Source organism: Ooceraea biroi, chromosome 2 (genome assembly GCF_003672135.1).
Source record: "Ooceraea biroi isolate clonal line C1 chromosome 2, Obir_v5.4, whole genome shotgun sequence".
Lineage (NCBI taxonomy): Eukaryota > Metazoa > Arthropoda > Insecta > Hymenoptera > Formicidae > Ooceraea > Ooceraea biroi.
This window is the reverse complement of record NC_039507.1, coordinates 1,316,553-1,331,235: the sequence shown is the minus strand read 5'-3', so window position 1 is coordinate 1,331,235 and position 14,683 is coordinate 1,316,553. Positions and strand designations below refer to the sequence as shown.

The following is a 14,683-nucleotide window of genomic DNA, read 5'->3' as shown; positions in this document are numbered from 1 at the left end:
ACTTTGTGCATCATTCTCGGGTTTAATTCGGGTCGATATCACTTTGCTGTTGCGTTGAAAATTTAATTAATTCTCCCAGAGCGTTTAATTAACTTTTCGAGATAGCAAGTCACAACAAATTAGTCCCGATTGAACAAACTCGGCTATAAGGTGATTAAGATAATTATTCTGTCTTTTTCGCCAAGGCCGTTTCGTGTATCGACAATTACGTAATGATACGTGCGTTTTTATTATGTGGTGACATCTTTCATATGTCCTGGAGTTTTCAGACGCGAGAATCGCACCTTTCGTGTCGCAACAATGCAGATCGAATTACTATGTATTCATAATGATCACACCGGAAGCTAATCGCGATGATCTTGATCGTGTCGTCCTTGTGCATACAACGTCTGCGCTATGTGTAAAGATATGTACAATGTGTCATGGATAACAGATCATGTTTGTCTTTTCACGAAGTAGAACAAATTTTTAATAATTTATTGCAATCGTGTTTTATATGGATTATATATTCATAATTTTATTAATTTCTTGATAATATATGCTTCAATAAACGTTATTTTAATTTAAAATATCTAAAATATTTAACATAATTCTTAATTAAATAATTGGGTCATTAAGTATGAAACTTTATAAATGTAAAAGCGCCATCTTTAACATTTGTTATCTCAAATTTGGCGCCAGACGTCAGTATCAGGTTAGGTTAGTGTGATAGATGTATGTTCGCTCTTCAAATGTCATATTTGTTTATTCAAATATCTTCATTAGTTTTATTGGTGGATTCTTTTTTATAGAACTATGGAAAAGTCCAAAATTCGTGTGATTTATGAATATGAGTTCCGCCGTGGAACCACAGTGTCGGAGACAGCTCGTAATATCAACGCTGTATTTGGTGAAGGTTCAACTACTAAAGCAACGGTGAGCAATTGGTTCAAAAACTTCAGAGATGGAGATTTCAGCCTCGCTAATGAGCCACGTGGAAGACCAAAGACGAAGGTGGATAATGATCACTTGAGAGCCGTAGTAGAGTCCGATCCATCTCAAAGTACACGTGAATTGGCATCGATATTCAATGTTTCCATACCTACCATATTGGTTCATTTAGCTGCAATTGGTAAGATAAAGAAATTGGACAAATGGGTCCCGCACGAATTGACCGATGCGCAGCAGGCGCAACGTCTAGAGGCTTCCCTTTCTTTGCTTTCCCGTCACAAAAATGAATCTTTTTGAATCGAATTGTGACCTGCGATGAAAAGTGGATACTCTACGACAATCGTAAACGCTCACATCAGTGGTTGAACGCTGATGAACCACCGAGACATCACGCGAAACCCAACATTACACAGAAGAAGCTTATGGTGACTGTTTGGTGGTCCAGGTCAGGTGTTATCTACTACAACTTTATGAAACCTAGTACATCGATAACGGCTGAAGTATATTGCAAGCAACTGGACGAAATGATGCAACAACTTGCTATTAAACAACCGAAATTGGTCAATCGGTCAATGCCAATCCTGTTGCATGATAATGCTCGACCGCACACTGCACGACTGACCGTGGCAAAGCTACAGGAGTTGGAATTGGAAACTCTCCGTCATTCACCATATTCACCAGATTTATCACCTACCGACTATCACTTCTTCCGGAATTTGGATAACTTGTTGGTGGGAAAATTCTTCAATTCTCAACAGGCAGTCGAAACAGCCCTCCGCGACTTCATCGATTCCCGTACTCCTGGCTTCTATAGTAGAGGCATAGACCAACTACCACTAAAATGGCAGAAGTGTGTAGATAACATGGGCGCATACTTCGATTGAAAATAAATCATGTCCATGTGCCAAAAAATGCAAAAGTTTATGTTCTATTTGTAAAGTTTCATACTTAATGACCCAATATTTACCAGCAAAGAGTAAAATATTATGACTAATATTTTTCTATTAAATTTGCAGAAAAATAATTTTGAGTTCAAGAATTCGTAAGTAAAAGGAAAAGGCGTTTGTTTATTGGTAACGTGTATGTACATAAAATGTCGATCACGCGAGGCTCGAGTTAAAACATATTGACGCTTGCAGAAATTACGTGGAATCATTAAAAACTTTTCCAAATCGACACAATGATCTACTTTCCAAGTAATTAGGAGAGATTCAACAGACGATTTTGTAAATCGCGGCATGGCTTTGTTCCGCCGCTTTGTATGGATTTAGTTACGCTGATAAGAGTTTAAACTGGTTTTTCCTTTCATGAGCCGTTTCACGGAGCGATTTTACGTAATCAGTGTGCTTTATTACGCACCGCGGCCACCAAATGAGACGGTTATTACACAATTTTGTTCGTGTTCCGCGTTTCGACTGACAACCGACGACATTGCGATGCAGATTGCAGTGCCGTGTATGGTCGGCGATCAACCTGACTCGGCCTTGAACGAATGCCGATATTCCGTTTCGTGCACACCGTCATTGAATTATGCAATGTTCGCTTTATCAACCCTTGAACGCTTCCGAGGATATCTGGATTTGCACGCATAAAGATAAAGTTGTAATTTAATACAGAAAGAGAACACGTGTTGAGAGAAATTTTGCATTATCATATTTACCGAGATTTATAATTACCATTAAGTTTAAATAAAAACTTAAATTGAAATTAAATTGAAACAGTTGTGCGTTTAAACTGCATGTTTAATGAGAACATTTCTGTGTTTTTAAGAATTTTTTGTTCTAATTAACAGACCTTGATCTGAGATGTATCACTCTAATTCCCCGACTGCTTGACTTTCTTTATTATTCCAGTTGTTCCTTATTGTGGAAACGAATAAATATGAGCAAACACGCGATTCATTGTATTTGTTTTCGCGAAATCCAGAAAGTAGTTCGTCACTGCTTTCATTAATTAACAAGTCGATATTAATCTATAATATAATATCTAAGGGCATTATCGTCATCAAATTGGATATCTAGAAACATAGTTCTCTGTATTATGTATAATCATAGAATATATTGTTTAATCATGTATTACGTATAGTAAAGAATAATACGTGATTTACAATATAATCTTATTTAAAGAATTAAAAATTCTTCATAATATAATAACAAAGTAACACGAGAATAAGAATCTTTTTATCAAAGAGAATTAAGATTCCTATGTAAACTTTTTGTGTAAACTTTAGTAGATAGATCTTAATACGATGCTTGCCACAATCTTCCTCTTATTGTTAAATCAGACATTTACTACTTCAAAGTAAATCAATACTAAGGCTAGGTTTTCCTTGATGAAAAATATAAATGCTATAAAGTTCAAGACAATTTTCTTATTACGTGATCAAAGACGAAGACAATACATTGTACACTTTGAAGGTTGCTGGAAAATTAATTACGTGCATCGAGGAATAACAATTTGATCGAAGGACGCAATTGATGACGTAACTAGAATAAGTCTGGACGATGCTGGCATAATTATAATAGATCGATCGTTCGGAACTATTATTGAGATCGGCGCAATAGTTTCTTTCCCAACAGAGAAGTCGGTAAAAAAATGGCCGTTCTTCTGGTATAAATGAAAGTAGCCCGTGAATAGGCAGTCTCTCCTCTCATTATCGGAAGAGTTTGGTTCTTCCTCGTGTTAATTGGTCACCCCGATATTCTACTCGTTCGAGTTATTATGTGTTTCACATATGTTATGCGAGTGTGGCCGGCACGTGCCGTTATTATAAATTAAGTTCCCCGATAAATCGATCAGATAACGATCGTCACAGGAAAGAATGCGCAATACCGCTTTCGCTGATGTTACAATATTCGTACGTGAGAATCATGCGTGCGCTGATATCGGAGATAGCATAAGATAAAGCAAGATCGCATATCGACAGGAAAAAATATTCATATTTAAATTGGGGAGATTTACTAAATTGGTGCAAAAAATTTTTTAATTGATGTAAAAAATAATTGTGCAGTTTCCACTATTCTATTTTGCTAATAGCAAAAATCGCAATTATTAGTTCATTAACTAAGTAATCCGGCTCTAAATAGCGAGTGAACTTAATATATGACATGCATAACATAACTTGTTGTATATTAATTTTATAACAGAATAGGCAGCTACGCCTTTAAAAAATAAAAAACAGAATTCTGCAAACGTTGTTAGAATATTTGTATCGCCATCAAGATACGATCTGGATTGCTTAGTTAATGACCTAATATTTTTGCACCTAGTAACGACGTTTAGAAAGGAATCTCAAAGGTAAGCAACTTAAAATCGAGTGTAGAACAGCGTTGCAATGCAAAGTCCAGATTTTATCCTTTCGAAAGCATGTAACGAAATAATATATATTAAAGTCGCTATATAATATATATAAAAACGGCATGTTTCTTTAAACATGCAGTAGTTCTTTTACTTAATTGCATTAATTTAACTGTTCGATCCCTCTAAGGAGAGTGAATTATAACAATTGAAAGCCATACTGGAGCTGCGACTCGCCACATTACCATTACTCGAGTGCGTTACACACGCTGGAGATCAACGTGCTTCCACTCTCGAGCCAAGAGACGATACCGTGCCTGTTCCAGAGCAGTGATTCCGGTCAGCCAGAGAATAGCGGTACATGCTCGGCCGTACGTCTCCGTTCTCGAATTATTACGTTGCTGCTTTCCGCGAGGTGCACAGTAGCACGCTTTGTCGCGAAAGCGGAAGAAACCTGGACGCATCGTGCACGAAAGCATAATTTTTTTCTTCTGCTACTTCGCGGCCTTCTTCTTCTTCGCCACACTTTTCTCTGTAATCTTAAAGTAAACGAACTTGCAGAGTAAGTTATGTCAAGTCTCTTCGCAGATCGAAGTGCTCAATACCTGCACTTGGTACCATCGAGTAAAACCACAGCGAGAGATTTACAAGAGTTCTCGGAAAATCTGCGAGGACGCAGCTGGGGAACGATGCTTCACGCTTTTCAGAAATTATGAGGTGATGAAAGTGATTCGCGGTGCTAGACACGATCGTATCTGACATTAACGGCAATTCTCCGTATGCCGTTAATGATTTCCGTCGAGGAGCAGCCGAATTGCAGCTCGTGCGGCTCGTCGAGGAAGAGCCGCGAAGAGAGTCGTGCGCGCTCACGAGCGCGACTCCGTCGAAGCGCGCGGCCAGTGCATCGGCGGTGCAGCGACGCGATGCAGCTGCAGCTGCGCCGGATACTTGGTTGAGGCATGTGCGCCGAGTAACGGCTAATTGGCCACCTTTCCTCTCCGGGAGAGGAACCGTCTCTCTCTCTTTCGTGGTCGACTCGTGCCAGTTTTGTTCGTTCTGTCGTGCGGCTTACATCGAGTGTAGCTGGAGCTCCAACGCCGCGGGAGAAAACGCTATGTCTCACCGAAAACGTAGCGTTTGCTCGAAACGCTGACATTTCTGTCAGTTAAACTATCTTCACCGTAAGTCACCATTGTCGTTTTTGTTTTTTTAAGAGATATTCGGCGAAACTGAAGAGTTATTACATGGCGAAGGCAAGTGTTCGTGAGATGACATGTTGCGCGTAAGTTTGTTATGGGTTTTGAAAAAAGTTTCGTCACATACATTGTTTGACTTCTGAGTGGAAAAGTGAGACAAATGATTGATGTAACTAACGTGAATCTCGAGAAATGAAATGTTTATCTCTGTGAGAATCAGTTACGAATTCGTGCGCGAAAAACGAAACTGCAAGAAGCACCTTGTTCCGAAATGACCGCGCGAGTGGTCGTCGTGAAAGTGCATCGAACAAGAAGCCTAATTGTGCGCGCCAGACTTATATTAACATAATGCACATTATCCGTTGGAAGTCATCGACTTTCTTCGTAAAAAAAACTCGACGACGATCTATAAACTTATGAAAATATTGTATTTTGTAATTTCATAATTAGATTTACTATTTGTATTGCGAATTGGTACGAAAATTTTACTGTTAATATCGATTTCAATGAAATATTTAATTGAAATAGTATGGATAAAGAAGAAAACTGAAGAACTTTTTTTTTGAGAAAAACATTTTTGAATATGGACGAAATTTTGTTCTGCATTAGAAAAATATCTTTCGATATCTTTATTTAACTATTTTTCTTATATCAGTTGGTACGAAAACTTTATTAACGTATAAAAATTAGCAGAAAAATATTCCTAACAATAAATAATAAAGTAATAAAAAGATACGTAATTCATTCTAGCAGTATCGTTGATGAAACTAAACTTTCGCTTCTCATCCGTTGTTTTCTAGTTTCTTCGATCTAGTTTCAAATTCCGCGTATCCTCGTTAAAACTCGCAAATAGCTCTATTCATCGAAATATTCTCTCTCCCTTTGTCGACTTTTCTTTGTATTCATTCTAAAGTTCTCGCCGATTTTACGAGCAATGTGCTATCTGGGAACGAATTACTCCTGATGGTACAGAAAACGTTCCCGCGGAGAAACTGGCATCTAATTCAAGGTTTTTAACAGCGGTAGTATACAAAGCGACTTTTCTGCAATTCCGGAATATACAACATTTCCAGTGTCAAAAGTATGAAGCAACTGTACCGGAATAATAATTTCTAGAAAGCTCATTTACAAGTACCTCGGAGCGGAAAAAGTGTAGCAACACATTATTTTTAAAATAACGATTTAATTATATCCCATGAGGAAAACTCATTTGCAACGTTACAGAAAAACGGGTTAAGAGCGGGTTAACAAGAGAGTTTTAGATGTAATGAGGGAGATCTGACTTTAGTCGTCGCGCCTGATTTTAGCATGCATACTGCTACTTAATCGTCCGGCTAATTCAGAGTTTCGCACGCGAACGACGATTTACGTCGAAAGAGAATTTCGTTCCAGTTATTCCGTTCTAGTTACAGAAAGCGTTCGGGTCATGCTCTGCAGAATCTATTGACACCTTTAATGTGATAATGTTATTGCGTTACATGAGTATTTCGTTCAGAAATTATCAAAAAGTATGGGATTCGTCTATGATTTTCTTAATATTGGAAGAAATAGGCTTTTAAATATTCTGAATTGTAGACATGCATTTTGAGGCATGTTATTATTTTTATCATAAAAGAAAAGTGCACAAGTGTTATTATTACACAAAATAGAATAATTGTAACGTATCGTTCGTAAATGGTTTAAAGTCCTCAGCATTACTATTGCCCTCCGGATATAAAGTGTTAACCTTTCGTGACACGCGTCAACCTGCAGCGGAAATGAGGTACTGATTTACATGCGTAAGAAAGTTCAGAAGCGTTCGAAGAGACGGTAGTAATAATTAAATTCACCAGAGACTGGCGTTAACTTCATGTATCGCTGAGAACCGGTTCGATGTTGTGACCACTGATCACGAAGAAGAAACGGGATAGTGACAATTTATCGCTCTCCTTGCTTAGTAAGCTGCTTATAATGCACGCTGTTTTGCGACTGATGATGCACCTGTGCTCCGAAAAGCACATAGTGCAGTAAATGAGAAATCACAGCTATCGAACATTCAAATAACAGCGCTCAAGAAATGAAGATAATATCATGATGAATCGATGATGATGTCAAAGATATTTGTAAATTTTATGAACGATACTGCTTGTACAGACTAAATATTTTATAAATATTTTCTTTTACTCAAATATATTTTGTAATGTTATGTGATGTTCTAATATATCATAATTGCTCGCTTGTGATAAATTATATATTTTTATATCTGTTATAGAATCAACGATATAGAAGATATAAATTAGTTAGATATATAATAATCATGAGCTTATTAAATGAATTTCTATAACAGATGTCTCTCTTGCTAACTAAAATTGTGCTAACAACAATTATAGTTATACGAAAGTAGAATTATGATATGTAGAATAGCAATGCTTTCAAATTGCCTGTATTTTTTAAATAATGTGCCATACATGCGACGTTAATTATTATAATGATGAATTATGTTCCAGGTCTCCGCGAATCGGAGGTCCTCTTTCGCAATCGCTAGCTATGATCCCTCCGACCATGCACGGGCACGAGTTCAATCAACCCTTGTCGAGGGTGGTCATGGTGCGTAAAACAGATCAAAGGACTTTCAGCAAGGGAAGACGGGGCGGTGAACCTCTTCTGGAAACTGTTACCAGGGAAACCGTCGAACTCTTCAGTGGTGGCCGAGCTGAAAGGAAGTATACTTCCGAAACGAGGGACATTGTTACCCCAAAATCAAACAGGTTTGACATTTATTGAAAATTGAATGTTACTATGATTATAAAGTGGTACGCTTTTTCTCTCTGTTTGATATTGTATTAATTATAAGATTGTTATGGGTTTTATTAATCACGTACGATATAAATTTGCGTCAAATTTGGATTAGATTAATGTGTGGTGCAATAAAATTTAGATTAGATTAACTAATATTTGTTGAAAATATTTGAAAACATTTTAAAATATATTACTTCTATTTATACAATTTCAATGCTTTTAAAATATGATTATGAAAGTACTGATAATAAACATATTTAAACAAAAACAAAAGTAAAATAGCTTTTTGACATTGTTTTTGGCTAGATTACAGCTGCATGATTTACTAGCATAATGAACAAATAATATAAAAATATGTGTTTTGTGATAATCAAAGTCTGGATTTACATAATTTTATATCGGCATGTAGCGATTTGGATGGTAATGATCAGTTATTTGTTTCTTAACTGCAATTATCCTGATTGTTATTATACTTATTTACCTCTTTGATAAAAAGCATGTTCAAGCAGAGAAATAAATTAATATAATTGTTGTGCAAATTGTTCCACGTAGTATAGCGGGACGAGTGTACCACTTATAGAATAAGTAATTTATTGTATTAGAATCATAAAACACTAAAACAGATTTAAAAATTAAGCTAAAAATTAAACTAAATTAAACTAATGGTTTTCAAATTATATTTACGAGACATTCCAGTTGTATCAAAATTAATTTTAACTACAAAGACTATAGTCGAATTATAATATACATAAATTGTATGTTTAATATCTATATATTACATATTTTATAAATAGTAAAAGTATATTTATAAAACTTTAGTTTGCGTTTTGTATCAAAATTTTACTGTAAATTCTGCTTAGAAAAATGTCCAAAAGAAAATGAATTTTAGAGAATCACTGAAGTTGTGTGATTATAAATGCACCATCCGGTATTTAAAACAAATTGATGTTATAGCATAATATACTATTAGTGTTAGCGAAATATATGTATATGTTTCTTTGGCGCACGTGGTTGCAGGCGCGTTTTCTTCTTGCACAAACATGTACCGGAAACTCGTTACACGGTTCGAAGTAGACAAAACTTTATTTGTCGTAAAATCAACTGTCTCGTGTTTCAAACCCTTTCTCCTAGGATATACAGGATGTTTCAGGTTCGCTGTTCTTTTCTTTATTTCTTCTTAGAAATTTCATTTGCAGATAATCAGCGAGATTTCTAATAAGAAAAATTGAATTTACCGCACCAGATAACTCGAATTCCCCAGAAGGCTAGAAATAATCCAACAGTAAATGTAAAAATAGCGAGCTCGCGACGCTCTGTAATGTAAAATATTATAATATAAAAGGAGAGAGATATTTCAAGAGAAACCGCAGACCACAACTTTTCAGTTATCTCGCGCGCTAAAAATGAAAGATCATACTTATTCTTTTGTCTCCATCTCGTAACCTGTAAATATCTAAAAAACGTATGGCATTTAATAACATCTACACAGAATAGTTAATTTCTTTTAATATTCTCTCGTGAGTAATGAAGTGAGTAAGGAATGAAGAGAACTCGGACTTTCACTAGAATATAGAGAATAGAATACAGAATACAGTATTGAGTATTGAGTATTGAATAACGCGATGTGCCAGCGGAGCAGTCGACACTTTTCAAAAATTCTTTTGTATTTATGTATTTATTCTTTGATAATTCTTCTTAATTAAACTTTATCTGTTTGATTTGACTTCTTATTTTTTAACATTTTATATTACAATTATTATGTAAAGTCAATATTACAAACATATATATTTATTTATCTAACATGTTAAGCGCGATATTTTTGACAGTTAATACAAAAATACAATTAAACATAATATCTATCTAATCATATATTTGTCTATTCTGTCATTCCGACACGTTTCTCCCTTCAGAATTTTCGTCATTATTCCTTGTCACCATTGCGAGCGTTGAAATCTCCAAGAAAGTCTACAAAGTTCTATTTACGTTCGAGTTGTACTTATCGCGTTATCGTTGCTTATGAGAAGTGAATGCAATTTAACTGTTGTATAAATCGTTACCCTTGTAGTATGCCGTCGCTGAACGTGCACGGAACGAAAAAGAAGGTGGTCGGTTTTGTCGATCAAGTGTCGCCCGACAGGTACAATCGCCTATGCGGCGCAGACTTGCAGTCTAGCCAAATTCCGATTCCAGTGAAGCGAGAGTAAGCATACGAAAGAGAGACTTGCCGTGGACGGCACCGATTGCATTTTGCCGGTGTTGTCGCTTAGATGCTTTCCGAAACTTCACTAGGATCGGTAAGTGGTCCTAGTTCACTAGTGTACGATGTAGGTGCCACATAGAAAGCCGAGCGATAGCTGAAAGTTCGCGTGCTTATGTTCAAACGAGTCATGGAGAAGATCACGGTTCTGTAAGAACCGCCGTGAATTACCGACTTTCACGATACGTAACTGCAGGGTAACATCCACTGCGAGATAAATTAAAAAAGTATGATATTGTCGGAAATTGTAAAATATACTCGCACTTCTTCAGACAAATCGTTGACATATTCATGTAATGATAGGTGTATTTAAAGTGATAATTTGATTGAAAATTTAGTAGCCGAATGATCATAATGTTTTTAATACCATAATTGATAACTATTAATAATTTCAGCGGCATAGGATACGAATAAATTAAAAATGTTCAATTATAAAGATGCATAAAATCTTTTTTGTAATAATATTTGCCGTTTAGATTTGCTATTAGGGCACATTTATACATATTGCATATATGTATGTTATCTTGATATTACCTTACAAGTACATTTCAAATACATTTTATCTTTACAATCCGCATATAAATTACATACTTTTGACAGTTTCACTTGAACACGTTTACGCTTACGTAACGCCGCTTGGGCGCTAGCAAGTTCGCAAGAAAAAATTCGCCTGGATCGTTTAACCAGGAGATTAATCGCCGCGAGGTCCGTTTTGTCGGGATTAAATTCTTATCGGCAAGAAACACGTCGTCTGCTCGACGTAGACGATATATGCGATTTCGCCCACGCGGGCGGCGCGGTTTCTTCCGATGCAGCTCGCCTGAGCGTGAGGAATACAAGCCATAATAAAAATCATAGAGAGGAGTACGCGAAATGAAATGTAGTGTATTGCCAAGTTCACCATATCTCATTTCATTTGAGAATTCCTTGATGATTTATTTTTAATGAAGTTTTCTTCAACGTTTTTTCTAGTAAATTAAGATAAATAATACTCTTGATAAAGTAGTAATCTTCTGACTATAAGTAATTGAATATTTTGAACTAATTTCCATGATTTAAAAATTTAAGATGCAATGAGACAATGGAATCAGAGTTTCGTTTTAACTTTAAATTGATTTCTTTTGCCGATTCCCTTCGAGTATAATTTATGAAGATAAAGTCCTAAGAAATGAGATAAAAGAGATTTAAATTTTTTCCGAGAAAAACTCTATACACAATACTAAAGAATGCTCCATTGAGATTCCGTTATTATATGGGATATATATTATATTTTATTGTGGCCGGGTCCTCATGACAGGCGTCTTAGAAACTCGGTCTGGACGCGACATAACAAACGACAATCTTTCTTTCACGGGAGACCGTGGTCGTGGACGCGTCGCGGAGTCTCGTAGGAAGAAGGAAGTATGAGACGCGCTCGTAAAGACGTATGCGACGATGCATGAGTGGATGGGCGCACGGTGAGGCCGTTGTTTCATGTGACCTTTAACGGGGTTCAGTCAGGTCCTGAAATTTTCAGCTCTCCTTTGGCTTTCTGATGTCGTAATGCCTTCGGACTGAATACTGAAACCGCTCAAATATGAACAAATTTATAGTTTGGTTGACTAATGTGGTTTTTTCCATTTGTACAGATATTCTAATTCATATAAATATAAATAATCGAAATATTGTTTAATAGAAAATAATAAAATTAAAGTTGTGTATGTAATATTCATTTTCATGAATATATACTTTGTTTATTTAACTCCGTTCTTATATAAAGAAACAGTTATTTAAACAAAATTTATATTCATCTGTGCACAAAAGTTCTCGAAAACATTGTCAAGAATTGTATTTTAAGAAGCTTAGATTCTAAATAGATTTTTGCCGTTTAGTACTGTTCGTATATTTATCAATAAATAAATGTCAGACTACGAATTATAATACTCGAAAACCGTTAAGAAGCATTAAATAATCTTCGAATTTCCAGCGCAAAACATGTCTCTATAGACATGTGAAAATAAACGAATTGTAGAAATCGCTGTGTAATCTGGAGCTTCTCGAAATGTACTGATCTTTGAGCTAATGTTTATTTTCGTAGTGGTTTGTAATTGCAGTGCAATTCGCGGTGGTTTCCTGCTGTATCCACATTCGCGTCTTAATGCAAACTTAATTGCACAGTTTCGCAAATTGCTATTTAGTCAACGTGCAATTTTACGCATAACAATAGCGGATTTGTGTTACGAGTCTATAATAATTGGATATCTGTATGAATTGAATTATTGGCATGAATCGTTTACATGAGCAAACGAGTATTCAGCCTATCGTGAAACGCTCTAGAGGAACTAGATTAGAGACACCGTCGTAATTACACAGTGTTCTCTTAGGTGCCCTCACATTTGATCACCTTGATTCACTGCGCATGCTATAATAATTGTTCGTATGACGATCTCACAATCGAGATTATCGCACACATCATTATTTCATTGGCTTTCCAGCTTATTCATACCGTCTACATCCATATACTTCATCAAAACGTATAAAATATTAGAATACATTTGGAAGTTTATATGCCCTACATATTCACAAATGTCAATTATATATCCCAAATAATTTCTGTAAAAGTGTAATGAAAAAGCAATGTTGCGCGTGTGACATTATTATATAAGTGTTGCAAAAATGATATAATCTCACTTTTTTAATGTACCTCTTTAAAAATTATCGTAAAAAGAAAGTAGATTTTTAAAGTCATTTTATTGGTGCATAGAATAAGAATATGATACAGATGCATAAATCTTGGAGTACAATTTATTATTTTTCCCTTTTAATATTTTCTCTTTATAATTTCTGTAAATCGTAAAATGATTGAGTAAGGAATTTTTCTCTTAAAGCGATCACGTTGGAATAAAAATTCGATTTACATTCGCTCATGTGAAATTGCTTCTAGCGCAGAAAAACTTCAATAAACTCTGCTTGTTCGAAGCGTTCAATGTTCGCTGCGCGTCGCTGTGTTATCTGGAGTTAAAAGGAGCGCTATGTTTCTTCGCGTACCATGTAATCGATGTACTTCCAGGTCGAGGACAGACTCGGTTAGATCAAAGTCCCCGTTGACGGCTTCGCCAGCGTCGCCAGGTCCATTGTCGAATTCCTTGCACGGAAGTTTCCATGGAAGTCTAGGAAGCGATGGCATGTCCTGCAGTAGCGCCAGATCATCTTCAGCCTCTCCCGATTCTGCGAGATATTCATCTTCACAGGTAATGACATTTATCACGATATTGTTATGATCTCTTGATCTCTCACGAATTTATTACGTTCTGAAGATCAAAAATAAGAAGTGAATTGAGTTAGCGGTTTGGAAATTGAAACAATAAGCGGAAGTGCATAAAAGTAATTTTAATCAGAGCGATAGATATTCTCGCGGCTGCATATCCTCACGTAAATGCACGATGCAAACGTTTATGTTACGCATCCATATAAAGGAAGCAAATGAATATCACGACGCGGATGGAACTAACAACATCGCACGCAACGCTAATAAGCAACTAGATCGTGCCACTTGCGCTATGCAATAAATCCTGTATTAGATCAGCGACGTTATACTTTGTACGGCAAGATTTACAGCATAAATAAATGTTCTTTTATGTACGGAGAAATTGCGTTACGATTATGCGTTGTCTACGTTTAATAAATTACATCGGTCATCCAGGTTTCGATAATCAATAGGTATCACATACATCTGCGGAAATTAGATTTCCAATATTTTTTGCATGAGCATATATCGCTTCTACCATAAATCCGGAGCTACATTTATTTACTTCAATTTTATCATGTTAATCGATCTCCGTGACGTTTTCTTCGATAGCTTCTCATCAATCAATCTGCCGTAATCTTCTTATATCAGGAGCATTTTGGTTTCGACCTACTTGGCAAATTAGCCGATCCCAATTGTGGAAAGCGCAGCTTTGACAAACGGCCTCGTCGCACGTGACGTCGCGTGCAGTGTGAAAGGAGCCTAAACGCCATGGGATTCACCTCTCGGAGAGGTGCATTGCCATCTCGCGATGACTCAGGATCACTCCTTTTTCGAGAGTCATGTTTGACCGTTTGCACCGTGAACGATCGGTGGATCATTGCGCCACGATCGTGCGACTCGCACGATGACTAATCTGCTAGAAGCCACAGACTGCGCTTCATACGCTCACGGAATCGATTTTTCCGCTCCATTTTCCGCGAGCGCGTGTCTTCGCGT

At 36.4% G+C, this 14,683-nt stretch overlaps 1 protein-coding gene and 1 long non-coding RNA gene across 5 annotated transcripts in view; one reads left to right on the top strand and one right to left on the bottom strand.

The window, feature by feature from the left end:
- The window catches only part of LOC105287948 (protein PRY1), a 43,937-nt gene that overhangs the window by 25,851 nt on the left and 3,403 nt on the right, over positions 1-14,683 (top strand). For 2 of the 4 annotated variants that reach the window (XM_011353843.3, XM_011353842.3), the window contains exons 2-4: positions 7,910-8,170; positions 10,267-10,338; positions 13,508-13,688. In XM_011353843.3, the coding sequence (XP_011352145.1) occupies positions 7,910-8,170; positions 10,267-10,338; positions 13,508-13,688 (514 nt within the window). Of the gene's footprint in view, positions 1-5,300; positions 5,409-7,909; positions 8,171-10,266; positions 10,339-13,507; positions 13,689-14,683 lie in introns of those variants that run through there. The other 2 variants (XM_011353845.3, XM_011353844.3) reach the window with 2 other exon arrangements.
- On the bottom strand, positions 2,759-5,135 carry LOC105287947. Its single transcript, XR_002193990.2, has 2 exons — positions 4,833-5,135; positions 2,759-4,766 (listed from the first exon to the last, which is right to left on the bottom strand). It is a non-coding gene; the product is annotated as an uncharacterized LOC105287947 (long non-coding RNA).